Here is a 22,332-nt window from a genome sequence, read left to right as displayed (position 1 = left end):
AGCAACACAAAGAGGGAAAATGATCACTTACAAGATTCAAAGTGTCCATATGATAAAAATAAACCAGGAGAAGCACAACTATTTCTGGTGATGAGAACAGAGAGAAATTTTTACAGTGGGTCCTCATTAATGACAGAAAATGAAAAATATGGCATTTGTAGGACCATCAGTAGGACACTCAGTGCATCCTGTTTAACAAGTGTGTTTACTCTGCACTCACCAGGGGTTAAGATGCCATGACCGGTTTTCAGAGGGATGTGAAGATGACCCATCTCATAATATGGCTTGTGCCTTTGAAGAGTGTACAGTCTTTTGGATGAACACACATTTAAATGATTATAACACAACGCAAATGTGCAACAGGCCCCCAAAAGGGAAAGATGAATTCTGACAGGGCATCAGTGAAAGTTCCTGGAGTAGGTAGTCTTTTATTGGGGCTCTAAAAACAAGTTTTTATTATTTTGTAAAAGATTTTATTATGGGCTGGGCATGGTGGCTCACGCCTGTAATCCTATCACTTTAGGAGGCCGACGCAGGTGGATCACCTGAGGTCAGGAGTTCGAGACCAGCCTGGCCAACATGGTGAAACCCCGTCTCTAGTAAAAACTACAAAACTTTGTCAGGAGCGGTGGTGTGCACCTGTAATCCCAGATACTCAGGCGGCTAAGAGAGGAGAATTGCTTGAATCCAGGAAGCGGAGGTTGCGGTGAGCTGAGATCGCGCCACTGCACTCCAGCCTGGTAACAGAGCAAGACTCTGTCTCAAAAACAAAACAAAGAAAAACAAAACCAAACAGATTACGAAAATTTTCAAACACAAAAAGTAGAGAAAACAACAAAAGGGACCCGCATCATCCAGCTTTGACATTTTTCAACATTTTACCAATATTGTTTCATCTACTTCCACCTTTTCGTTTCTTGGTTTGCTGCAGTATTTTAAAGCAAGTCCCATTTGTCATGCCATTTAACCTGTAAATACTTTAGTATGTTCCATCTTTTAAAACATAACCACTAACCTATTATTATGCCTAATAGAATTACCAGCTATCCCTTAATATCTCCTGAGTCCTAACACATGTTCAAATTTCCCAAAGAGTTTTAAAGATGTCTTTTACAGTTGCTTTGTTCTTCTCAAAATCTGAAGATGGTACACAGGCCACATTTTGTTATGGTACAGAAGGCCCCCGAGAAACTTACCTGCGCTCCCTCCCACACTTTTTTTTTCATGCCAGCAATTTGCTGAAGGAATTAGACAACTGTCCTGGAATATGTTAGATGAGCAGAATTTTGAAAGGTAGATATGTAGAGAGGGAGAGTGAATTTGAGACACTTGGAGAAAGAAAACAGGAGAATGAGATGTGGGAAATAAGAACTGTTAGGTGATTCAGTAGATAAATAATGAAGGTTGTAATTTCAGCAGCCACAGTGCCTGGGTTTAAATCTCTGCTCTGCTACTCTGGCTGTGTGGCCTTGGGAAAATCTCTTAACACAAGGAGCTGTCTCATCATCTGTAAATAGGGGGACTTATACCAAGACCCATCTCAAAAGTTTATCTTGAGGATTAAATAATTAAAATTACTGACCAGGTGTGGTAGTCCACGCCTCTAATCCCAGCACTTTGGGAGGCCGAGGCAGACGGATCACCTGAAGTCAGGAGTTTGAGACCAGCCTGACCAACATGGAGAAACCCCGTCTCTACTAAAACAAATACAAAATTAGCTGGGCGTGGTGTCATATGCCTGTAATCCCAGCTACTCAGTAGGCTGAGGTGGGAGAATTGCTTGAACCCAGGAGGCAGAGGTTGCAATGAGCCAAGATCACACCACCGCACTCCAGCCTGGACGGCACAGCGAGACTCCCTCTCAAAAAAAAAAAAAAAAACCCCACAAAAGTGCTTAATAAATGCTCAAATAGGTTAGCTATTGTAAGAATACCGGTACAAGCAGTGGCAGAAGGTTCATCTGTTAGAGACCTTGCAGAGGGGAGTGGATGAGCTCTGGTGACCAGGTGAATGCGTTGGAAGAACAAAGGTCAGGCAAAAGAAGAATCATTGAAAATTCAATGTTTTACATCCCTTCTTCCACATTCCCCAAAATATGCATGCATATACACACAGGCACACATGCATGTGCACACACATACACACAGCCCATCGTAACCCCTCCATTCTTCAAAAGGTAATCAAGAAGGATAAAGACTTGAGTGGGAGAAAGATTAGGAATGTTTTCTTCTACAGAATGCATTGGAAACCGTGGAAATCATCTCCATATGAAGACACTTAGAAGCTGAACATTTGGGTCTTGAATTCTAGAGATGGCAGAGCTAGGGATATGGCTTCATGGGTCATCCGCATCGATGTAATAGTCAAACGAGTGGTAAGATAATAATCACAAGTGCAAAGGTTCAGATAAAAAAGAGCAAATTTATCAAAACAAAACAAATAAACCCCAAACTAGAGAAGCCGCTTGAACACAGGCAAGAGGAAGAAGAGTTAGGGAATGAGGGAGGCTGAGGTGTCTGTGAATGCAGACAAGGAATTTAGACACAGCAGTGCCATGGAGACCAATGATTTCTAAGGAGACCACTCACTGGTGTCAAACACAAAGGTCAGTAGAAGAGGAGTGGGAGGCAGCAACTACCTTGGGTATTAGGGAATAATTTAAGAGGTAGGGCCAATCTGGCAATTGTCTATATGCAAGTAAAAATCAAAGACATGCAAGAGAAATTAAAGGAAGCAGAGAAGAGGGAGAGTATTAAATGATGAGAGCAGAGAGTCTTGGAAAGTTGTCTTAAAGCACACAAGAAGGTGGAGAAGCCTCCACACTATGAAAAAGCCATCAGGTTTGGTGACTAGCAAGTCACCCTCAAAGCAGAAGAATTGTCCAGTTCTTTCAACAAACAGGTGGTATGGAAAAACGTGTACTTTTTGAGAGTCATGAAATGGAATGGTTCCATCTTCGAGTTGTACATTTGTGAATTTAAAACCCTGTGAGGACATATATAAATTTTGCAAAAGGGCCTGTTCCATATGGTGAGCTCAGTCCCTTGGGAACTGAATTATCAAAGCTCCTATCTGATGTAAGGAAACAAAAGCCATGCAATTAAATTAGATCAGGGTGGTGCGCAGAGAAACAGGAGCCAGGTGTGCTGAGTTCCAGCCGAGAACCACAAGTCTCGTTAGACAGACTAGCCTCAAAAACGCTCAGCTAGATGCTAGATGAAAATCTAGATACACATTTTCCCCACGAAGCAGCATTTCACGCACACTCTGAGGCCTAGTCTAGCACGCTTCCTGAGAAACACATTTCCAATCATAAAATCGCTCTGGGAAGACTGCTTTAGATGGAGAGTTTTACATTTTCTTTTCTTTCAAAGGCAAGATATTACATTCATTGTTTAAGGAAAGTCTCTGAAACCCCTAAGGAGTTCTGGTGTGACTACTGTTGCCCCTCTGCTTATTCCAACCGATGTTTTTCATAACATGCATGTTTATTGGTCATAAGCAGGCAGCAGGGAGGTCTGTGCCAGGCTGTCTCTGGAGGCTGGGGAATGAGGTCTAATGACATCAGGGGCAGGACTGCAGTGACTGACTCGTGTGAGCAGTTAGCATCGAATTCCTTCATGGCCATACTCACATTGCAAACATACAGGAGGATGGAGTTCCCTAACCCCACCCTGCAGCGTGGTTTAGTCTACAACAATTGATCCTTGCTCTGTTCCCTGTTTCTGTTCTCCACCATGGGCAGCTGGTTGTGCAGCTGGGCTCCAGAGGCAGGGCTCAACAAAGCTTCCTGCCCTTTAATGGCAATGCAGCCACATTCATCAAAAAAGGAAAAAAAATTCCAACCTGTAGAGCCAAAAGGTGAGGGCAGCTGAATTCCATGCCTTTTAGTGTCTGCAATCTGTGAACAGAAACCAAGTTGCAAACTGCAGGCATGATCACACCTAGCTGGCTTTGAAACCGCTTTCTATTTCTCATTTCTAAGTAATCCACATTGAAACACAAAAGCTTTTCTGTTGGTTAGATGGTAAACATTTACTGTCCCTTCATTTGGGGACAACGATTGAGTTTCCCACACACACAAAATGAGAGCTTAAAGTAGGCTCTGGGTAACCCAGAAAAAGTGATCAGCAGGATTTCATCTTCAAGTAAGAACAGAACCACTCTGCAGAAACCCATAGCACATGTTCTGCATTCTGATCAGCTTTGTTCATACGGTCAATATTTGATTCTCTCAGTCCTCACTGATGGTCCTTAAGTAGGTACCAGAGCTGCTGGAGGGTCAAAACAGGTGTCCTTCCAGCCACAAACAAGATTATCAGAGGCGATTCTGGGGCACCTGTGTGGAAATGGCTCTATGTGACAGGAACAGAACTCTCAGCACCATGGAACTCCAGTGTGAAAGCTAGACATATCAAAAAATAAAGATATTCAAAGAGCAAAGACATTGATGAATGTCTCCGAGAAAGAGAATAACAGGGTAAGAAAAGGCAAATGGTGCTGTAATATTTAGTACATGCTTCACGACTGGCATGACTCAATCTGTCTCCATGTGGCTCTGGTTTACACATAAAGTATAACCGGAGAAATAAACCTCAAAATCCTAGAATTTCTGAAGTAGCAACATAGCTTTCAATTCAAGTCACACATCATTTCTGACACAAAAATAACAGCAGCTGAGTACGTGAGAGGCCCTTCCCTCCAGAAGTGTAGGCTCTGATCCCACAATGTCGTCATTTGTATTCCAGTCCAGAAGGACACAGACCTTCTCCCAGCACTTTCAGCTAGATCTCCTGGCTTCTTTTCTGGTTCTAAACTTACCCCACATGGAAAGCAGAATGGTGGTCCCTGAAAGATGTCTGCATTCTAGTCCCCTCAACCTGTGACTACATCAGGTTATATGGAAAAGGGAGAGTCAAGGTTGCCAGTCAGCTGACCTTGAAATAGGGAGCTTTCTTTGGAGGATTGGGTAGGCTCAAGGTCCTTAAAGTGTCCTTAAAAGTGGACGTAGGTAGGTGCCAGCAGCTCTGGTACCTACCTACGGACCATGGAAGCAGGATCAAAGGGAAGCTATCTTGCTGGGTTTGAAGATGGAGGAAGAGGACAGCAAACCAAGAAATGTCAGTGACCTCTAGAAGGTGGGAAAAAAAGAAAAGATTTTCCCTAGGGCTTCCGGAAGAGAATGCATAACTGTTGGTGACCCCTTATGTCAGACCAGAGAGATTTTCAGTCTACAGACTCTAGAACTGCAAGACAGTAAATCTGTGTTGTTTAAAGCCACTGAATTTGTCCTAATTTATTATAGCAGCAACAGGAAACTAATATGTGCTATCAGGAAGCAGAGACAGCCTCACTCAGGAACAACACTGCAACTCCAAGACAGAACAGTGTCTGGGTTTCTTTGGCAATAAAGGTAATCATTTTTTTTTTCTAGTTAAACGAACATCCAGCCAAGTGCTAATCTGTAGAAAAGATGAGAAAAAATGGCACAGTGTCTTCCAAATGTGTGTATGTGTGTGTGTGTGTGTGTGTGTGTGTGTGTGTGTGTAGGGGGTGTGCAGCTGAGAAGCTAATCTTTTTACCTCCCAGTTTTGCTACAGAGGAATGTAGCATTATTTTTAGAAACTCAATCCCTTTCTAGTGGACCTGCATTAATGTGATTTTAAAATCTGCCTTTTCAGTTTCTCCTTTTTTTTTTTTCTTCAAAACATCCCTGTGTGCTTTGAATGTTCGGATAATCTCCTGAGACAATCTAAATCTAGAGAATTTTAGTTCCCAAATCATGCAGATTTTTGTATTATGCCCTCAACATGGTTCAGAGAGGATTTGATAATATTTAAGACAGCACAACAACAAAATTCTTCCTGGGTAGCTCCTGAATTAGAAGGTGAGAAATTGTATTAGAATGTTAGGACTTGGAAGAGCTCATGTAAGAATATGAATAGATTTTCCATGCAATTGTGCACCTTGCTGTCTGCCTGTTTGTATGTTAGGTTTCCTTTAATTGGAGGAAAAAAATGCAAGAGATCTTCTGAGCTGGTTAATGTATTATGGACCAGGGACCCTTTGATAGGAAGATTTTCCGAATTTATTTAAAGTAAGGACATAACTCCTTGCTTAAAGATAAGTTAGGATGTGCCCGGACTTATTTTAATCCCTTTGCCCTAAATAACCAGGAAATCTTACTTCTCTACCAAGAACAAATAATGATCCACTAGGTGAGATGAGTGTGGAGAACCCCCCAAAACTCAGCTGTAGAGTATGATTACATAAGGAGTACAAGCAAGAGGAAGGATGCTTTGACCCACTGAATAAAATTAAAAATAGGACAGAAACACTTACCCTCAGGTCTCCATTCATAGTTTTTGGTGTGTGATTAAATGCATGTGCAGGATCCTTGTTGTACACTTTGAGGAGTGATCTGTCTTGAATGTTCCTGGAATCAAAAACATCAATAACTATGGCAGATGAAAGAAGCCTGACTTTGGCCATTTCCTTAGCCTGCCCTTAAAGATCAGGTAAAAAACATGAACACACAATCCAAAGGCTATCTACAATACGCCGGTCAAAAGCTATGTGACCACAAAATAGGCAATTATAAATAAGGAAAAGAAGAAGAAAAATGACTTCAGCTTTTCCCTCCTTTTCTTGTTCCTCAGGAAAGTATCATTCCTCCAGGATAGCTCCCTACCCATAAACATTGGGTAGCATGAACTTTCTTTCAAGATGCCGAGTATGGAAAGTTAAGGCTTTAAAAAAAAACAATAAAGTTCCAATATTTACAATACATTCAAAGAGATTTGGTTAATATTTAAATATTTAATTATTTACTTTTCCCAAACACCTGGTTTGCTGCTTATCTAATGAATGCACATGAAAGAAGATTTACTTTTCTTTTTTTTTTTTTTGCCTTCAAACACTTTCGGCAACTGAAAGAAAAGATATCTGGAGTCCAGAAAAAAAAAAAAAAAAAACAGTATCACAAAAATCTAATACTTTTACTATGCCTTTTTCCCTTCCATAGTGGGTTAGAAAAATAGTTTTTCTATGTACAAATCGAATTGCTGGATGTGAAGAAATAGCAGCAGATAAGTTCTTCTTTTTTCTCCGAACCCAGCTCTTAGAGCCAAGGTGTCATAACGTAGCAAAAGACAGGGTCAGAGCCTACCTTAAAATTATTGAAGAGCACATGAATGTCTACGAAGTCCCTCTCCCTCCATGTTCAGCTTTCATCAGCAAAAGGGCCACCCAAGGCCCTTTTGGCTCTGTCTACACTGTGATCCCTTCCAATGCCAGCTCGGTTAGCTCAGAGAAATGTGTGCAGGAGGACGAATTCCTCTCCTCCAGGTGCAGCCTCATTTAGTAGGCTGACCCAACCACTGGGATTACTGGCTTGTGTTTCTGTTTTAACTGAAGTGGAGGATTCCTGGACTAGTCTTGTTTCTCTTCTTTAAATATCCGCCAGTAATTGCTTTGAAGCAATGACTAGCCCAAGCTTGCACGGTTTCTCCAGTAGCTTGTTAGAAGTTGGCTTGAGGGGGAACCAGCAGCCCTTGTTATTAAAGGGGGCTGAGTGACTATGAAGGGGAGACTCACAGAGGTAGGGTGTGGGGATCCACTAAGGGGCTCACCACTGGGCCAGAGGAAGGAGTCACAGGCGAGGACATGAAAAAATAGAAAACCTCACGGAAGCCATGAAAAAGACTGTGATTCTGGAGGTATTTAAAATGCATGAGGTTGGTTTATCATGACTTTAGAAACATACTCATCTGAGATGAACCAACAGTAAAGGCCGGGGTTGCATTTACTGTGGCAATATTTACAACACAATATTCTGACCTGAACTCTCCGTAGCATTTCCCTGAGGAAAATATGAGGAGCCTAATATGATGATGAAATAGGCAACTGTTTAGCACATATGCTCGCACTTCAGAAACACTGAAGGATGTGCAATGAAATTTGTCTCTGAATTTAGATGATTAAAGTCACTGTCTTCAGTTGAAATCTACATGATACTTCTTTTTGTCTTTTTTTTTTTTTTTTTGAGACGGAGTCTCGCTCTGTTGCCCAAGCTGGAGGGCAGTGGTGTGATCTCGGCTCACTGCAAGCTCCGCCTCCCGGTTTCACGCCATTCTCCTGCCTCAGCCTCCCTAGCAGCTGGGACTACAGGCGCCCACAATCACACCCGGCAAATTTTTTGTATTTTTAGTAGAGATGGGGTTTCACGGTGTTAGCCAGGATGGTCTCGGTCTCCTGACCTCGTGATCTGCCAGCCTCGGCCTCCCAAAGTGCTGGGATTACAGGTGTGAGCCACCACGCCCAGCCTTTTATTTTTTATTTTTTTGTCTCATATAATGCTGGTGGTGAAAATTTCTTCTACAATTCAAATAAGATACAATCAAGGCATTTTATGCATAAAATCAAAGAAAGAGAATAATTCTTTGGAAGCGACATGCATGTGCTCACATAACATAAACATTACTGTCATCACCAAATAAAACATAGTCTTCAGTTGAACATTTTTAGGTTCATTTTTTATATTTAAATCAAAGTAACTGAAAAGTAAAATTACAGACAAATTTATAAATTGATGATCTTTCCACTTAAATATTTTATTTTATTTTATTTTTATTTTTATTTTTTTTTTGAGACGGAGTCTTGCTCTGCCACCCAGGCTGGAGTGCAGTGGCCGGATCTCAGCTCACTGCAAGCTCCGCCTCCCGGGTTTACGCCATTCTCCTGCCTCAGCCTCCCGAGTAGCTGGGACTACAGGCGCCCGCCTCGTCGCCCGGCTAGTTTTTTGTATTTTTAAGTAGAGACAGGGTTTCACCGTATTAGCCAGGATGGTCTCGATCTCCTGACCTCGTGATCCGCCCGTCTCGGCCTCCCAAAGTGCTGGGATTACAGGCTTGAGCCACCGCGCCCGGCCATCCACTTAAATATTTTAAATGAGAGTTTTTTAAAAAACATTAGGCTATCAGGCCAGGAACAGTGGGGTCACGCCCATAATCCCAGCACTTTGGGAGGCCAAGGTGGGCAGATCACTTGAGATCAGGAGTTTGAGAACAACCTGGCCAACATGGTGAAACCCCATCTCTACTAAAAATACAAAAATTAGGGCCGGGCGCGGTGGCTCAAGCCTGTAATCCCAGCACTTTGGGAGGCCGAGACGGGCGGATCACAAGGTCAGGAAATCGAGACCATCCTGGCTAACCTGGTGAAACCCCGTCTCTACTAAAAAAAAGAAAATACAAAAAAAAAAAAATACAAAAATTAGCCTGGCATGGTGGTGCACCCGTATAGTCCCAGCTACCTGGGAGGTTGAGGAATAAGAATTGCCTGAACCCAGGAAGTGATAGCTGCAGTGAACTGAGATCATGCCACTGCACTCCAACTTGGGCGACAGAGCAAGATTCTGTCTCAAAAAAAAAAAAAAGAAAAAAAAAGCCAGGCACAGTGGCTCACCAGCATTTTGGGAGGCTGAGGTGGGCGGATCACGAGGTCAGGAGATCGAGACTATTCTGGCTAACATGATGAAACCTCGTCTCTACTAAAAAATACAAAAAATCAGCCTGGCATGGCAGCGGGCGCCTGTAGCACCAGCTACTCCTGAGGCTGAGGCAGGAGAATGGTGTGAACCCGGGAGGCGGAGCTGGCAGTGAGCCGAGATTGTGCCACTGCACTCCAGCCTGGGTGACAGAGTGAGACTCTGTCTCAACAACAACAACAACAACAACAAGTCAGGTTATCAGTACTACAACTTATGGATCAACAAGATCATCATTTTCACAAATATCAGCATATTGACTGATGATTTCATTCATTTTATCAACTGGATTTCCATTAAGGAGAATCATGACCTTTTCTTCTTTTTCCTCACTCTCATTTCTTTTATTTTGTGACTACTTCTCGACTTCCCCAAACAGTGTAAAAAAGAAGTCAAAGTAGCCATACTTTGAAGCTTGGGAAAGGCTTTAGAAAATGGTGACTCATTGTAATATAAAAATCCTTGCACAGGCTGCAAGACAGTGAGGCCCAATTACTCATAATAACCTCGTCAGCCTTGAGCTCCATAATCAAGTGTGGCTTCCCTAAGTTGCATGTTTACTTGCTATTACTGTGTCCTTCAATTCCTCTAATTGCAAATGCAGAAATATAAGAGGATTGTTGTAACTGGCAGCTCCATGTAAAAACACTACATGGGATTATATTACTACAAACATAGTCTTTAAATATAATGTGATTATTTCATGTTTCAAGTTTACACTTTGTGAATGCAAAAAATTTCTTTCAGTGACAGCTTGATTAATAATTTAGTTCAAAACTAAACACGAATTTTTGGGTACCCATGAATATTTAAACACATTTTTAAAAAGCTGTAAGGTTGTGCAACAGATGTAGCATCTATACCTGGAGGCATGTGTCAAACTTTGAAAGTTCTAAATTACTCATACACCTGGGAACATGCCTAAATATGTCATTCGTGATCATTGGTAGATACAGATCACTTTATATTTATTATGCACTAGAGGCATATTTTAAAAAAGTGGTACCCATTAATTCCCTGATGAAGAAAGAGGGCAACTTGCTATCCCCCCAGGGTGTGGACTCAGAAACCCCAAGTCCTGCCCCCAGTGATTTGGTGAGGGAACATTCCAAGGGATCAAAAAGTTCTTGACCAAGAAATGTGGACAGCAGCCAGGTGCGGTGACTCACGCCTGTAATCCCAGCACTTTGGGAGGCCGAGGCGGGTGGATCACGAGGTCAGGAGATCGAGACCATCCTGGCTAACACGATGAAACCCCATCTCTACTAAAAATAAAAAAAATGAGACTGGCATGGTGGCAGGTGCCTGTAGTCCCAGCTACTCGGAGGCCGAGATAGGAGAATGGCGTGAATCCGGGAGGCGGAGCTTGCAGTGGGCAGAGACCTTGTGCCACTGCCCTCCAGCCTGGGTGACAGAGCAAGACTCCGTCTCAAAAAAAAAAAAAAAAAAAAAAAGTGTGGACAGCCATGTTTGGGGCAGAGCTTGGTACTTAGTTGGCTGTGTGCTTTTGAATAAGTCCCTCAAATTTTGTGAGTCTGAGTTTCTGGTTCCATAAAATGAAATGGCTGGATCAGTCGCTAAATAACCTGTGGAGTTCTAAAATGTTCAGAGGCCATACTAGCAACTGATTGCTTGTGTTGATCTAAGTCCTGTTTTCCAGGTTGCTTGGTTGGAACAGATCAAATGAGTTCTTTCTGCTATATACATGACACCAAAATTACAATAAAGATGCTTTTGAGCCAGGTGTGGCGGCTCACACCTATAATCACAACCATTTGGGAGTCCGAGACTAGAGGATTGCTTGCCTCAGGAGTTCCAGACCAGCCTGGGCAACATCTGGAGATTCTGTCTCTACAAAAGATTTAAAAATTAGCCAGATGTGGTGGCATGTGCCAGTAGTCCCAGCTACTTGGAAGGCGGAGGTGGGAGGATCATTTGAGCCCAGAAGGTCGAGGCTGCACTGAGCCATGATCATGCCACTGAGGTCCAGCCTGGGTGACAGAGCAAGATCCTGTCTTCAAAAAAGGAGAGATGAGGCTGGGCATGGTGGCTCACACCTGTAATCCCAGCACTCTGGGAGGCCGAGGCGGGTAGATCACCTGAGGTCAGAAGTTTGAGACTAGTCTGACCCACGTGGTAAAACCCCATATCTGCTAAAAGTACAAAAAAATTAGCTGGGCCTGGTGGCAGGTGCCTGTAATCCCAGTTACTTGGGAGGCTGAGGCAGGAGAATCGCTTGAACCCAGGAGGCGGAGGTTGCAGTGAACCAAGATCGTGCCATTGCACTCCAGCCTGGGCGACAGAGCAAGACTCTGTCTCAAAAAGAAAAAAATAAAAGAGAGAGAGACGGAGATGCTTTTGTTTCTAACCGACTTTCAGTTCCATCAATAGCAGGAGTCCATTTAGCTTAATTTTGGAGGATATTCAACTGGGCGCCCTGGAGAAAGGTTACCTGGACAGTAAGATCTTTGGGGAAAGGACAACTATTTAAGAAATGAATGGAAAGTGAAGATGCTTCTCAGTCTCTTTTCTTGTGGAAAATAATACAGAGTCCACTGCTTTTATTCTAACTTGTTATGTGTAAATAATGACCCAGTGGGATCATTACCTAAAATGTCCACAGGGTCTGTCTATGGAGGAAAGAACACTTGAGAGGGAATTGGGAAAGTGCCAATATGAAGTACCGCCTTCAACTCTTACGACCTTGATCGGGTCTCTCCACCACCTTTCTGGGCCTTAGTTTCCCTAACTCTTAGATAACATGGTGAACTGAATCATTTCTAATGTTCCTTTCAGATGTAGCATCCAAAAATCTGTGGGCGAGAAGTTTCTCCTCATTTTTATAAGCTATACCTTGCAAATGAATTGTAGAAAACCAGATAGTGAAATAAGCCTACCAATCAGGATAACGAATCTGCTTTCTTCACTAGGTTATAGAGGAATCAGAATTTGGTATAAACTCTATGAAAGCAATATGATGGACCAAAAAAAAAAAAAACACAACACACACACACTCTAAGTGCAATATAGTGGGTAAAAACAAACAAAAACAAACAAAAAAACTCTAATGCAATATTGCGGGCAAAAAATGATGTCACAACTTACCTTACATCATTTAATTCATAATAAACATTTCTGCTTTCATCTTTGATGTAAATGGCAACACTGGGCGATTCCAGCATTTTCATGGTGAGCTGCTGTGGGAAGGCACTTACGAAGAGAGCACGGATTGTGTCTGCACTTGTGATCTCATTCGGCATCCTGAGCTGCTTGGTTTCGTCTCCATACTGGAGATAGAGAACCCCTGCACACAAAGGAAACAGTTATTAGTCAAAGGTCAAGACTGAGGGGATACAGCACAAGCTGCGCCACTTCTTTCCAGCTGCATCTGGGAACATTCAGGACCAGCTTGGCAAGCATGTAACAAGAGATCTAGTTTGGAATTTCCAAGGAATGCACTGTTTGGTTATTGCGTAAGTACCCACCTTCATTCTTTGAAGTCCAAGCAGGTGTTAAAGAGCCTAATTTGCAACTATTTTAAATTCAAGGGCTGGGTGCAATGGCTTATGTCTGTAATCCCAGTGTTTTGGGAGGCCATGGCAAGAGGATCACTTGAGGCCAGGAGTTCGAGACTCACCTAGGCAATATAGCGGGATCTCATCTCTTTGGGGGAAAAAAAAAATAGCTGGGTGTGGTAGCACATGCCTGTAGTCCCAGCTACTCAGGAGGCTGTGGTGGGAAGATAACTTGAGCCTAGGAGCTGGAAGCTTCAGTGAGCTGCGATTGCACCACCGCTTTCCAGCCTAAGTAATAGAGTGAGACTCTGACTCAAAAACAAACAAACATGCAAGAAGCAAACCTCTGATAGCCTAAAGCAAAAGACGTGGCCAAGCGTGGTGACTCACGCCTGTAATCCCAGCACTTTGGGAGGCTGAGGCAGGCGAATCACTTAAGGTCAAGCGTTTGAGACCAGCCTGGCCAACATGGTGAAACCCCATCTCTACTAAAAATACAAAAATTAGCCAGGTGTGATGGCACACACCTGTAATCCCAGCTACTCAGGAGGTTGAGGTAAGAGAATTGTTTGAACCTGGGAGGCTGCAGTGAGCTGAGATCACGCCACTGCACTCCAGTCAAAAACAAAACAAAACAAAGACAGTACTTAATTCCCTGGAAAAGTGTATTTAGAAATCTGACCTCATAGAGTGATTTTTTTTTTTCATGTCTTTCATTAACTAGGAACACAAGCATTATAGCCATGGGTAAGCTACATAGCTGAAATCTTTCTAGTCCATTCAGAAACATTTTCAGTGGAAATGCAACAAGATTTCTGTGGTTCTAATACATATCTATTGAATGTTTATATCGTGCTAAACTATCTATAAGAAAAGAATCCAGCACCTCAGTGTTTCAGAAATAAAATGGAAAAAGCACAGGATCCCAGAGTTCCCAGGGGGTATGTGACCCCCAGCGCACCCTGCCTCCCAGCACTCACCTCCCTGTGGAGAGCAGTTCTGTTTCACATTGATTCTGAGCTTGGCTGTGTGACTTGCTTTGGCTAATGGGATATTAGCAAGTGTGAAGCAAAAGGAAAGCTTGATATGTGTTTGCACTCTGGAGTGTGTCCTCTTCGTGAGCTTGCTTTGGGGATGTTTCCTTTCAGAACTCAGCTCTAAGGAGTCCAACCAAGCCACACAGGGAAGTCACATGCTGAAGAACCACCCCATCTAAGCGTGCATTTTACAGCTGGAACCACTAAGGTTATGTGGATAAGTCATCTTGGAAGTGGATCCCCAGTCCCAGGTGAGCTACCCCAGCTGATGCCAGCACAAATGAGATGGCCCCTCCAAGCACTGTCCAAATTGCAGAATCATAAGCAAATAAATCACTGTCATGTAAAGTCACTATGCTTAGGGTGATTTGTTATTCAGAAACAGATAACTGAAACAGGGTATCTACAATCCTGACACTGAATTTGAGTCTTGCTTTTTGTGAGAATCTACTGGGGGTGAACTACTACCACTGGAGTAAACTTTGGCAAGAGAGACTCAAAAGAGAAAAGAATGACTTCCGGTTCAACATGGCAGCCCATGTAATACATTTGTCTCTGCTTCCTCTAGAAATTCCATTAAAGTGACAATAAGGGATACAAAAGCATACATCCAAGAAGTAAGGGAATGAGAGAGGAAGTAACGGTAGACAAGAGCAAGCTGACATCTAAACCTTCAAGGGAATAACTCAACATAAAACACGCAGAGCCAGGGAAACTCAGGAAATGAGGCTCCCGACCCTTCTGAAGGTAGAAATGCAGAGTGAGTTGAATGCATGATGCCTGACCGAACTTGATTTTAAAATGGTATAGCACAAAGGTCCCCGGCCTTCAGGCCACAAACCAGAACCAGTCCTTGGCTTGTTAGGAACAGGGCCACATAGCAGGAAGTGAGCCATGGTTAAGTGAGGGAATCTTCATCTGTAGTTACAGCCGCTCCCCATTGCTCAAATTACTGCCTGAGCTCCACCTCCTGTCAGATCAGCGGCAGCATAAGAGTCTCATAAGAGTGTGAACCTTATTGTGAACTGTGCATGGTGAGGGATCTAGGTTGCATGCTCCTTAAGAGAATCCCATGCCTGATGATCTGTCACTGTCACTCATCACCTCCAGATGGGACTGACTAGTTGCAGGAAAACAAGCTCAGGGCTTCCACTGATTCTACATTATGTTGAGGTGTATAATTATTTCATTATATATTACAATGCAATAATAATAGAAATGAAGTGCATGCTAAATGTAATGCATTTGAATCATCCTGAAACCATCTCCCCTTAACCCTGTCCATGGAAAAATTCTTCCACAAAACCGGTCCCTGGTGCCAAAAAGGCCAGGGACCACTGATGTAGCAAATGTCCATCTCTCTTCCCACCCTACTCAGCCAAGTAGCCACCATCGCATCCACAGAAGATGGAAGAGCCCACACCAAACACACTGGATTCTGGCTGACCAGGCGTAGGGGAAGGGGCTGATGTGTCCTTGACCGAATGCTGGCAAAGGGGCCAGTACCTTAGTCAGGACACTGGAGGGTCCCCCTCTAGGAATGCTGAATGACCCATGAGAAGAGACAAACTTTTGTGTGTGTGTGAGAGACTGGGTCTTGCCTTGCTGTCTCGCCTAGGCTGGAGTGAAATGACATGATCAGGGCTCACTGCAGCCCCAATCTTATGAATTCAACCTATCCTCCCTCCTCAGCCCGCTGAGTACCTGGGACCATAGGAGGCACCACTACATCCAGCTAATTTTTTGTATTTTTTTTTTTTAGTGATGGGGTTTTGCCATGTTGCCTAGGCTGGTCTTGAACTCCTGAGCTCAAGTGACCTGACCGTCTCAGACTCCCAAAGTGCTGGGATGACAGGCATGAGACATCACGACTGGCCTGACAAACAGATTTTTGAGGGTCATATTCAGGTTCTATCTGGTCACCCCATAGTGAAGCAGCCAGACCCATGTATAAAACTTCCCGAAATGACAACTGTGCCTCCCTCTTACATTAACAGACTCCTAAGATTTCACAAACATTTTTTATAAAAGCTTCTTTTTTTTTTTTTGAGACGGAGTCTTGCTCTGTCGCCCGGGCTGGAGTGCAGTGGCAGGATCTCAGCTCATTGCAAGCTCCGCCTCCCGGGTTTACACCATTCTCCTGCCTCAGCCTCCGGAGTAGCTGGGACTACAGGCGCCTGCCACCTCGCCGGGCTAGTTCTTTGTATTTTTTAGTAGAGACGGGGTTTCACCGTGTTAGCCAGGATGGTCTCGATCTCCTGACCTCGTGATCCGCCCGTCTCGGCCTCCCAAAGTGCTGAGATTACACGCTTGAGCCACCACGCCCGGCCTATAAAAGCTTCTAACACAGATGCAAACACCCAAAGAAACAGGAAAAAGAAAGTCAGAAGAGATCAGACAGTCCAGAAAAAGGGGGAGCATGTGGAGGATAAGACCAGACTCTGGGAACCATGAGAGCAGAATTTAAAAATTCAGTGAAGAAGAAAAAGTTGATGCAATCTCAGAAAGTGGAGCCCCCTCCCACCCGCCAAAAAAGAGGCAGAGATGGAAAAGAGAGAAGAGCAATATGAAACATAGAATTATGTCAGAGCACCCAGATCCCCAGTAACAGAGATTTAGGTAAAAGAAATCAGAAAAAACAGAGTTTTCCAAAACAACGTTGGAAAAAAGAATGTTCTTTTTTCCCTGTAAATTGAAGGACATGAGATCGCAGATTGTAAAAGTTCATGAAATACTCAACACACAGGTTTGTCACTGAGACATTCCAGAAGACAGGAGGAAAACAGAAAATCTAAAAGCCCCCAGAACAGGTAAAAAGTCACATAGGAAGGATCAGGTATCAGAAAGGCAATAGCTTTCTCAGCAGGAACTTCAGAAACCAAAAGATAATGGAGCAAGGCCTTTGAAAACCTGGAGGGAAATATTTTCGATCTAGGTCTATCTCTATCCAAACCATCAGTCAGGTCTCTGTTAGAGTTGTTTTCTCTTGCCTGGCCCTCTCAGCTAGAATTTTAGTACCCATTCTCCGTACTATTTCATACTTTTATACTTGCTTTATGTCTGTTTTCTTAGCATTTTCTACTCTATGTTATAATTCATATTTTAATTATCTCTAAAGAGATGGGGTCTTGCTCTGTCACCCAGGCTGGAGTGCAGTGGTATGAGCATAGCTCACCGCAGCCTCAAACTCCTGGCTTCAAGAGTAGCTGGGGCTAAGGGATTTTTTTTTTTTTTTAAGTTTTTTGTTGTTTGCTACTGTATCCTTAGTACCTATGAGACTACCTGTTACATAGTAGTTTCTCAATAAATATTTGCTGAATGAATAAATGAATGATTTATCAGTCATTGAAAAGGAATGTCTCATTTGCGGGTCTGTCCGAGCTATAAGAGCTTTTGCTAGATGATGTAACCAGCCTAGTGACCTCGCCCTTGGTTTGTATCCACAGTAGAAACACATTCTGAAGTGGCTGTTTCCTTGACTAGAGCAGTCCTTTCATGTCAGGCATAAGAGCTCCATGTCCCCTCTCCATTCATCCCTGTGTTGATCCTCAGCTTTTTCAGGGAACTAGTTTTCCAGAAACTCCATGCTGTCACACATTCCTCAGAATGCAGAGAACACCTTTCAAGCCTGTCTGATCACAGATCACGCAATGTCTTGGCCCCAAGTGGGAGGTGTGGTGATTATCCCATGTGATTGCTATGCTACATCAAAAGGCCAAAACCACTCTTGAGGTCCATGCCCCAGCCATGTTTGGGTGAGGCCACTGTAGAAAGGCCACTAATGGCCTCCCTACAGTTAAGTATTGCAGCCTCGCTCCCCAAGATGGTCTGATTTTCATCCCCACATCTGCATTCTGTACATGCATATGCTTGAAATAGAATTTGTAGGCTCTGGAGTAGGAAAAAAAAAAATGGGCCTAAACGATAGTTACCTCAGGGTCTGGCTGGTGCAGCTGCCAGCTGGGTGCATGAGTCCAGTCACAGAACGTGACAAGCCAGGGAGGATGGGAAAAATGTCTTTGCAAACAGAATAGTCTTTTCACGCTTGGCTTTTACACGGTTTGCTTTCTCAATCCAGGAAAGGTATTTAGAAATGCTTAGACTCAGAAGGAATTCTCTTAATATCCGATGGCGTTTTATTGGCACGGTGACGAACAAAAACTCACATGGTTTCTAGAGATTCCGCATGCTTTGGCACAGGCTCCCTCGCTCCAACTTAGTGCTGGCTGCCCCAGATTCGCAGAGGTTGTCCAAGGGACTCTGCCTCCCAAACTCCCTTTTTATGAAGAAGGGGTGAGGACGAGAGAAATGCATTTATAGGATGCCTGCTTTATGTCAGAAACCGTGTGTATGTATTTCATCTCATCAGCATAGTATCTCTTGTCAATGGATACTATGACCCATTTCTCAGATAAGGAAATAAAAGCTCAGAAGATCCAAGCAATTTGCCTAAAAGTTGCAACTCATCACTAAGCGATATGTCCACTTCTGTCAAATCCATAGATGCCATGCTGTCTTTCTTGAAGCATATTTCTCCTGAAATCCTGCATTTAGCTCTGTCCATCTCCTGCAAGCAACCCCTCAGGACGACCTGAGCTGTCCTCACACTTTTAGGCTGACCATCTGCTTGAAGATGTTGAAGCGTGCTGGGTGCAGCTCAGAAAAAAGATTCCCGTCTTTACCTCAACCGATGAGAATGCCATCACAGGGTTAGAATCCATCCACATGCTGGATGGGGAGTGTGGGGTAGGAGGGGGAGGTGCTGAGCTCTCAAAACTGTGCCAGAGTGAGTGCTGATATGAACCTTGCAATGCTCAGGGTCCTCCTGAGAAGCCTGAACACTGAAGGGTTCTTTCACCTCTATGGCTTTGCAAAGGCAACATGGATTTTAACCAAGATCTCTTACTCACATTTTACAAAAAGCAGGGTGCAGTTGGCAGGTCACACTTGTGCCCACACATCTTCATTATCTTTTGCATCTCAGAATCAGCTCCAGAATGTGGGACATCTTCTAAAATATCTTTATCTTAACATGGTATCCAAGGATATTCACCATGTGACCTCAACTCCTCTTCCTGCCTTATTTTTCCAAAGCGTCCCACTTTGCTAGGGCACCACAGTGAGACTGGACCTCTTACGGTGCACATTCATCCCACATGCTGCGACAGTCGCTTCTCACCACCTCTTTCACGCTTCACATGCATATCAAGTCCTCTGAACAATCTTCCCCCATTGCTACTCCATCATTTCCTCATTAGGAATGAAGGAATTAATTTACCTCACCGATGTGCTCATATTGTGTTTTGTTGAGATTGCAAGCATTGCTTTTTTTTTTTTTTTTAAATGGAGTCTCGCTCTGTTGCCCAAGCTGGAGTGCAATGGTGCAATCTTGGCTCACTGCAACCTCACATCTCCTGGGTTCAAGTGATTCTCCTGCTTCAGCCTCCTAGTAGCTGGGACTACAGGTATGTGCTCCCGTGCCTGGCTAATTTTTGTGTTTTTTTAGTAGAGACGGGGTTTTGGTATGTTGGCCAGGCTGGTCTCAAACTCCTAACCTCAGGTGATTCGTCCACCTTGGCCTCCCACAGTGCTAGGATTACAAGCGTGAGCCACCACACCAGGCTGCAAGCATGGCTTTTAATTCTGCATTATGTTTCATTGTATACAGTTTCCCTCACCAGATGGTAAGATACAGTTAGGTACCTAGTAGATGCTCAGATACCTTTAGTTGAAACACTAAAGGTGTTAGTTAAATTATCCCTGTAATGTGGCCAAGTTAATATGAAGTATGCGTGCCTTTTGGAATAGCAATACCATTTTCCCTGAAGGGCGTTTTCTGCAGGCAGCTGATGGTGACAATTCCAAATACACTAAATGCCTCAGTTTCTCCAAATCCATTTTAGGATTATGCAGATCACCATCTGCAATACCAATGGCAAATGGCTCATGCCTTAAATGTATAAAGGATTCTTACAGCATTTTCTGATGGGAAATAAGTTTTCAACTTAAGAAAAATATTAAAATTATAATACCAAGGTAACTTTGGACACCTATGGCATTGGCAAAGGTTGATACAATAAATAGCACTGACAAGGGTACTCCCACACATTACTGTTGGGAAAGTAAGTTGACGCTATTTCTCTGAAGGGTTATTTGTCAATATGTCAAAAGCCCCCCAAATACACACACGGTTTGAAGCAGTAATTCAACTTTTACACATTTAGGCACAATGGCATCCTTACTAAGATGCTCAATGAAGTATCATTTGTAGGGATAATATAGGGTGAGGGAGAATCTCCAACAATAGAACATTGATTTAATAAGCAGTTCATTTAATAAATCTATTCACTGGAACACTAAACAGTCACTAAAAGCAATTGTAAGAGAATATGGCAACAAGAAAAAAACTATATTTTATTAAGTGACAAAGCATATTATAAAACAGAAAGGAACTAGATTTATAAAAATCCATTAATCGCCTTGATGACGGTGAGGGACCCCACGTTTTGTGAGCCTTGAAGCTTGCACAATTTTGAGGGGCCTCTTTAAGAACGAGAATACAACATTTGAAACATAAACTTAGGTATGAAAGTGAACATTTATATTGAGAGGGGCCTGAACCTTGGCTTCATTAAGTCCAAGGTAAGTCTACTGACCTATCTGATGACTATACACCAAAATGTTAAGAGTGGTAAGTTCACTCAGATTTCTTTATGATTTTCTATATATTCTTTCTAAAAGAAGGATGTTTTGATTTGATAATCTCCAAAGACAACTTCCACACTAAAATCTAAAACTTTCATCTAAAAAATGGCTAAACAGACTGGCCAACTAGGAATCCTACTCAGTTAACTGGGTAATTTTTGAAGCCAGAGGAGATAAGCCAAGGGCTGCTCAAATAAAAACTTTCAGTGGAGTTGGTAGAATGTACATTGGCATCTGAAATGGGAAAGACATTGACATTTAAGGTAAGCAAAAGATTCCAGTACAGTTAACACAATAGTGTATCCTTAAGAGACTATATTCAAGAGTCTTATGATTTAAAACTAAAAAGAGGCTGGGCACAGTGGCTCACACTTATAATCCCAGCACTGTGGGAGGCCGAGGTGGGCGAATCACAAGGTCAGGAGATCGAGATCATCCTGGGCAACATGGTGAAACCCTGTCTCTACTAAAAATACAAAAACTAGCTGGGTGTGGTGGCAGGTGCCTGTAATTCCAGCCACTGGAGGTTGAGGCATGAGAATTGCTTGAACCTGGGAGGCAGAGGTTGCAGTAAGCCAAGATCATGCCACTGCACTCCAGCCTGGCGACAGAGTGAGACTTCGTCTCAAAACAAAAACAAAAAACAAAACAAAAAAACAACACCCTGAAAGAATATAATGTACTTAGAGGTACCCTAGAGGCACCGGTAGAAATGGCTTCATTCATTCACTAGACAAGTTCCCATCTTGTGCCAGGCCTGTGCCAGGAACTGGGGAGTACAAAAGCAATAAAAAAAAGTCTCAATCTCTTTCTTCTTGGAGGTGTTTTCTGGTCTCCCTCCGTGTTCTAACCCCCGCAGTGGTTCTATAAATGACACTATTCTTTAGAAGTTAGCAATTCATATCTAACACCAGCTGACATTTTGTTTCAAACACAGCAGTGATTTGAACAAGGGTGTGTGTGTTCGTCAAGTGGCTCTAGGATACTTTCTGATGTCAGTAACTTCTCAAACCCCAGAGAGAACTCTCCTGCTGCTAAGTCCCTTCCTATAGGGTAGCTTTTAAAGTAGGTGATAAAGCAGAATGATGATAGTTGCCTTGCAACGAAGAAAAAGATACTAGAAAATTCGTTCTCCGCAGAAAGTCTGAATTAAAAAAAAAAAAAAATTTGCAGTAACTTTACTCCTGGATTTCACTGTTTTTATCTTGAATTGGGTAAACATCAAATTTTTTGCTGCATTCAAGAAGGATCTATCAGTTATTTTTTATTTCACTTAGTGACCTGATAGTTGAGGACAATGTAAGACTTTGAGAGTCTCTAGACGAATCTTTATGAAGGACTGAGAAATTCTAGGCAATAGTAATTTTAAGCTAAATTCCAATTTTGAATGTGCTTTAGGCCGGGTGCTGTGGCTCATGCCTGTAATCCCAGAACTTTCCGAGGCCAAGGTAGGTGGATCACTTGAGGTTAGGAATTTGAGACCAGCTGGGCAACACAGTGAAACTCCATCTCTACTAAAACCGAAGCG

The 22,332-nt window shown here is 43.0% G+C and overlaps 1 protein-coding gene across 13 annotated transcripts in view; it reads right to left on the bottom strand.

Annotated features, from left to right (window-relative positions):
* Positions 1–22,332, bottom strand: part of KIAA1217 (KIAA1217 ortholog) — a 345,498-nt gene that overhangs the window by 100,645 nt on the left and 222,521 nt on the right. For all 13 annotated transcript variants that reach the window (XM_033209919.1, XM_033209920.1, XM_033209921.1 and 10 more), the window contains exons 4-5: positions 12,653–12,851; positions 6,343–6,436 (exon numbers count right to left, since the gene is read on the bottom strand). In XM_033209919.1, coding sequence (XP_033065810.1) covers positions 6,343–6,436; positions 12,653–12,851 — 293 coding nt within the window. The remainder of the gene's footprint in view (positions 1–6,342; positions 6,437–12,652; positions 12,852–22,332) is intronic.

This window comes from Trachypithecus francoisi, unplaced genomic scaffold (genome assembly GCF_009764315.1).
Source record: "Trachypithecus francoisi isolate TF-2019V2 unplaced genomic scaffold, Tfra_2.0 Lachesis_group9, whole genome shotgun sequence".
Lineage (NCBI taxonomy): Eukaryota > Metazoa > Chordata > Mammalia > Primates > Cercopithecidae > Trachypithecus > Trachypithecus francoisi.
The sequence above is the reverse complement of the archived record's forward strand: the minus strand, read 5'-3'. Positions and strand labels throughout refer to the sequence as shown.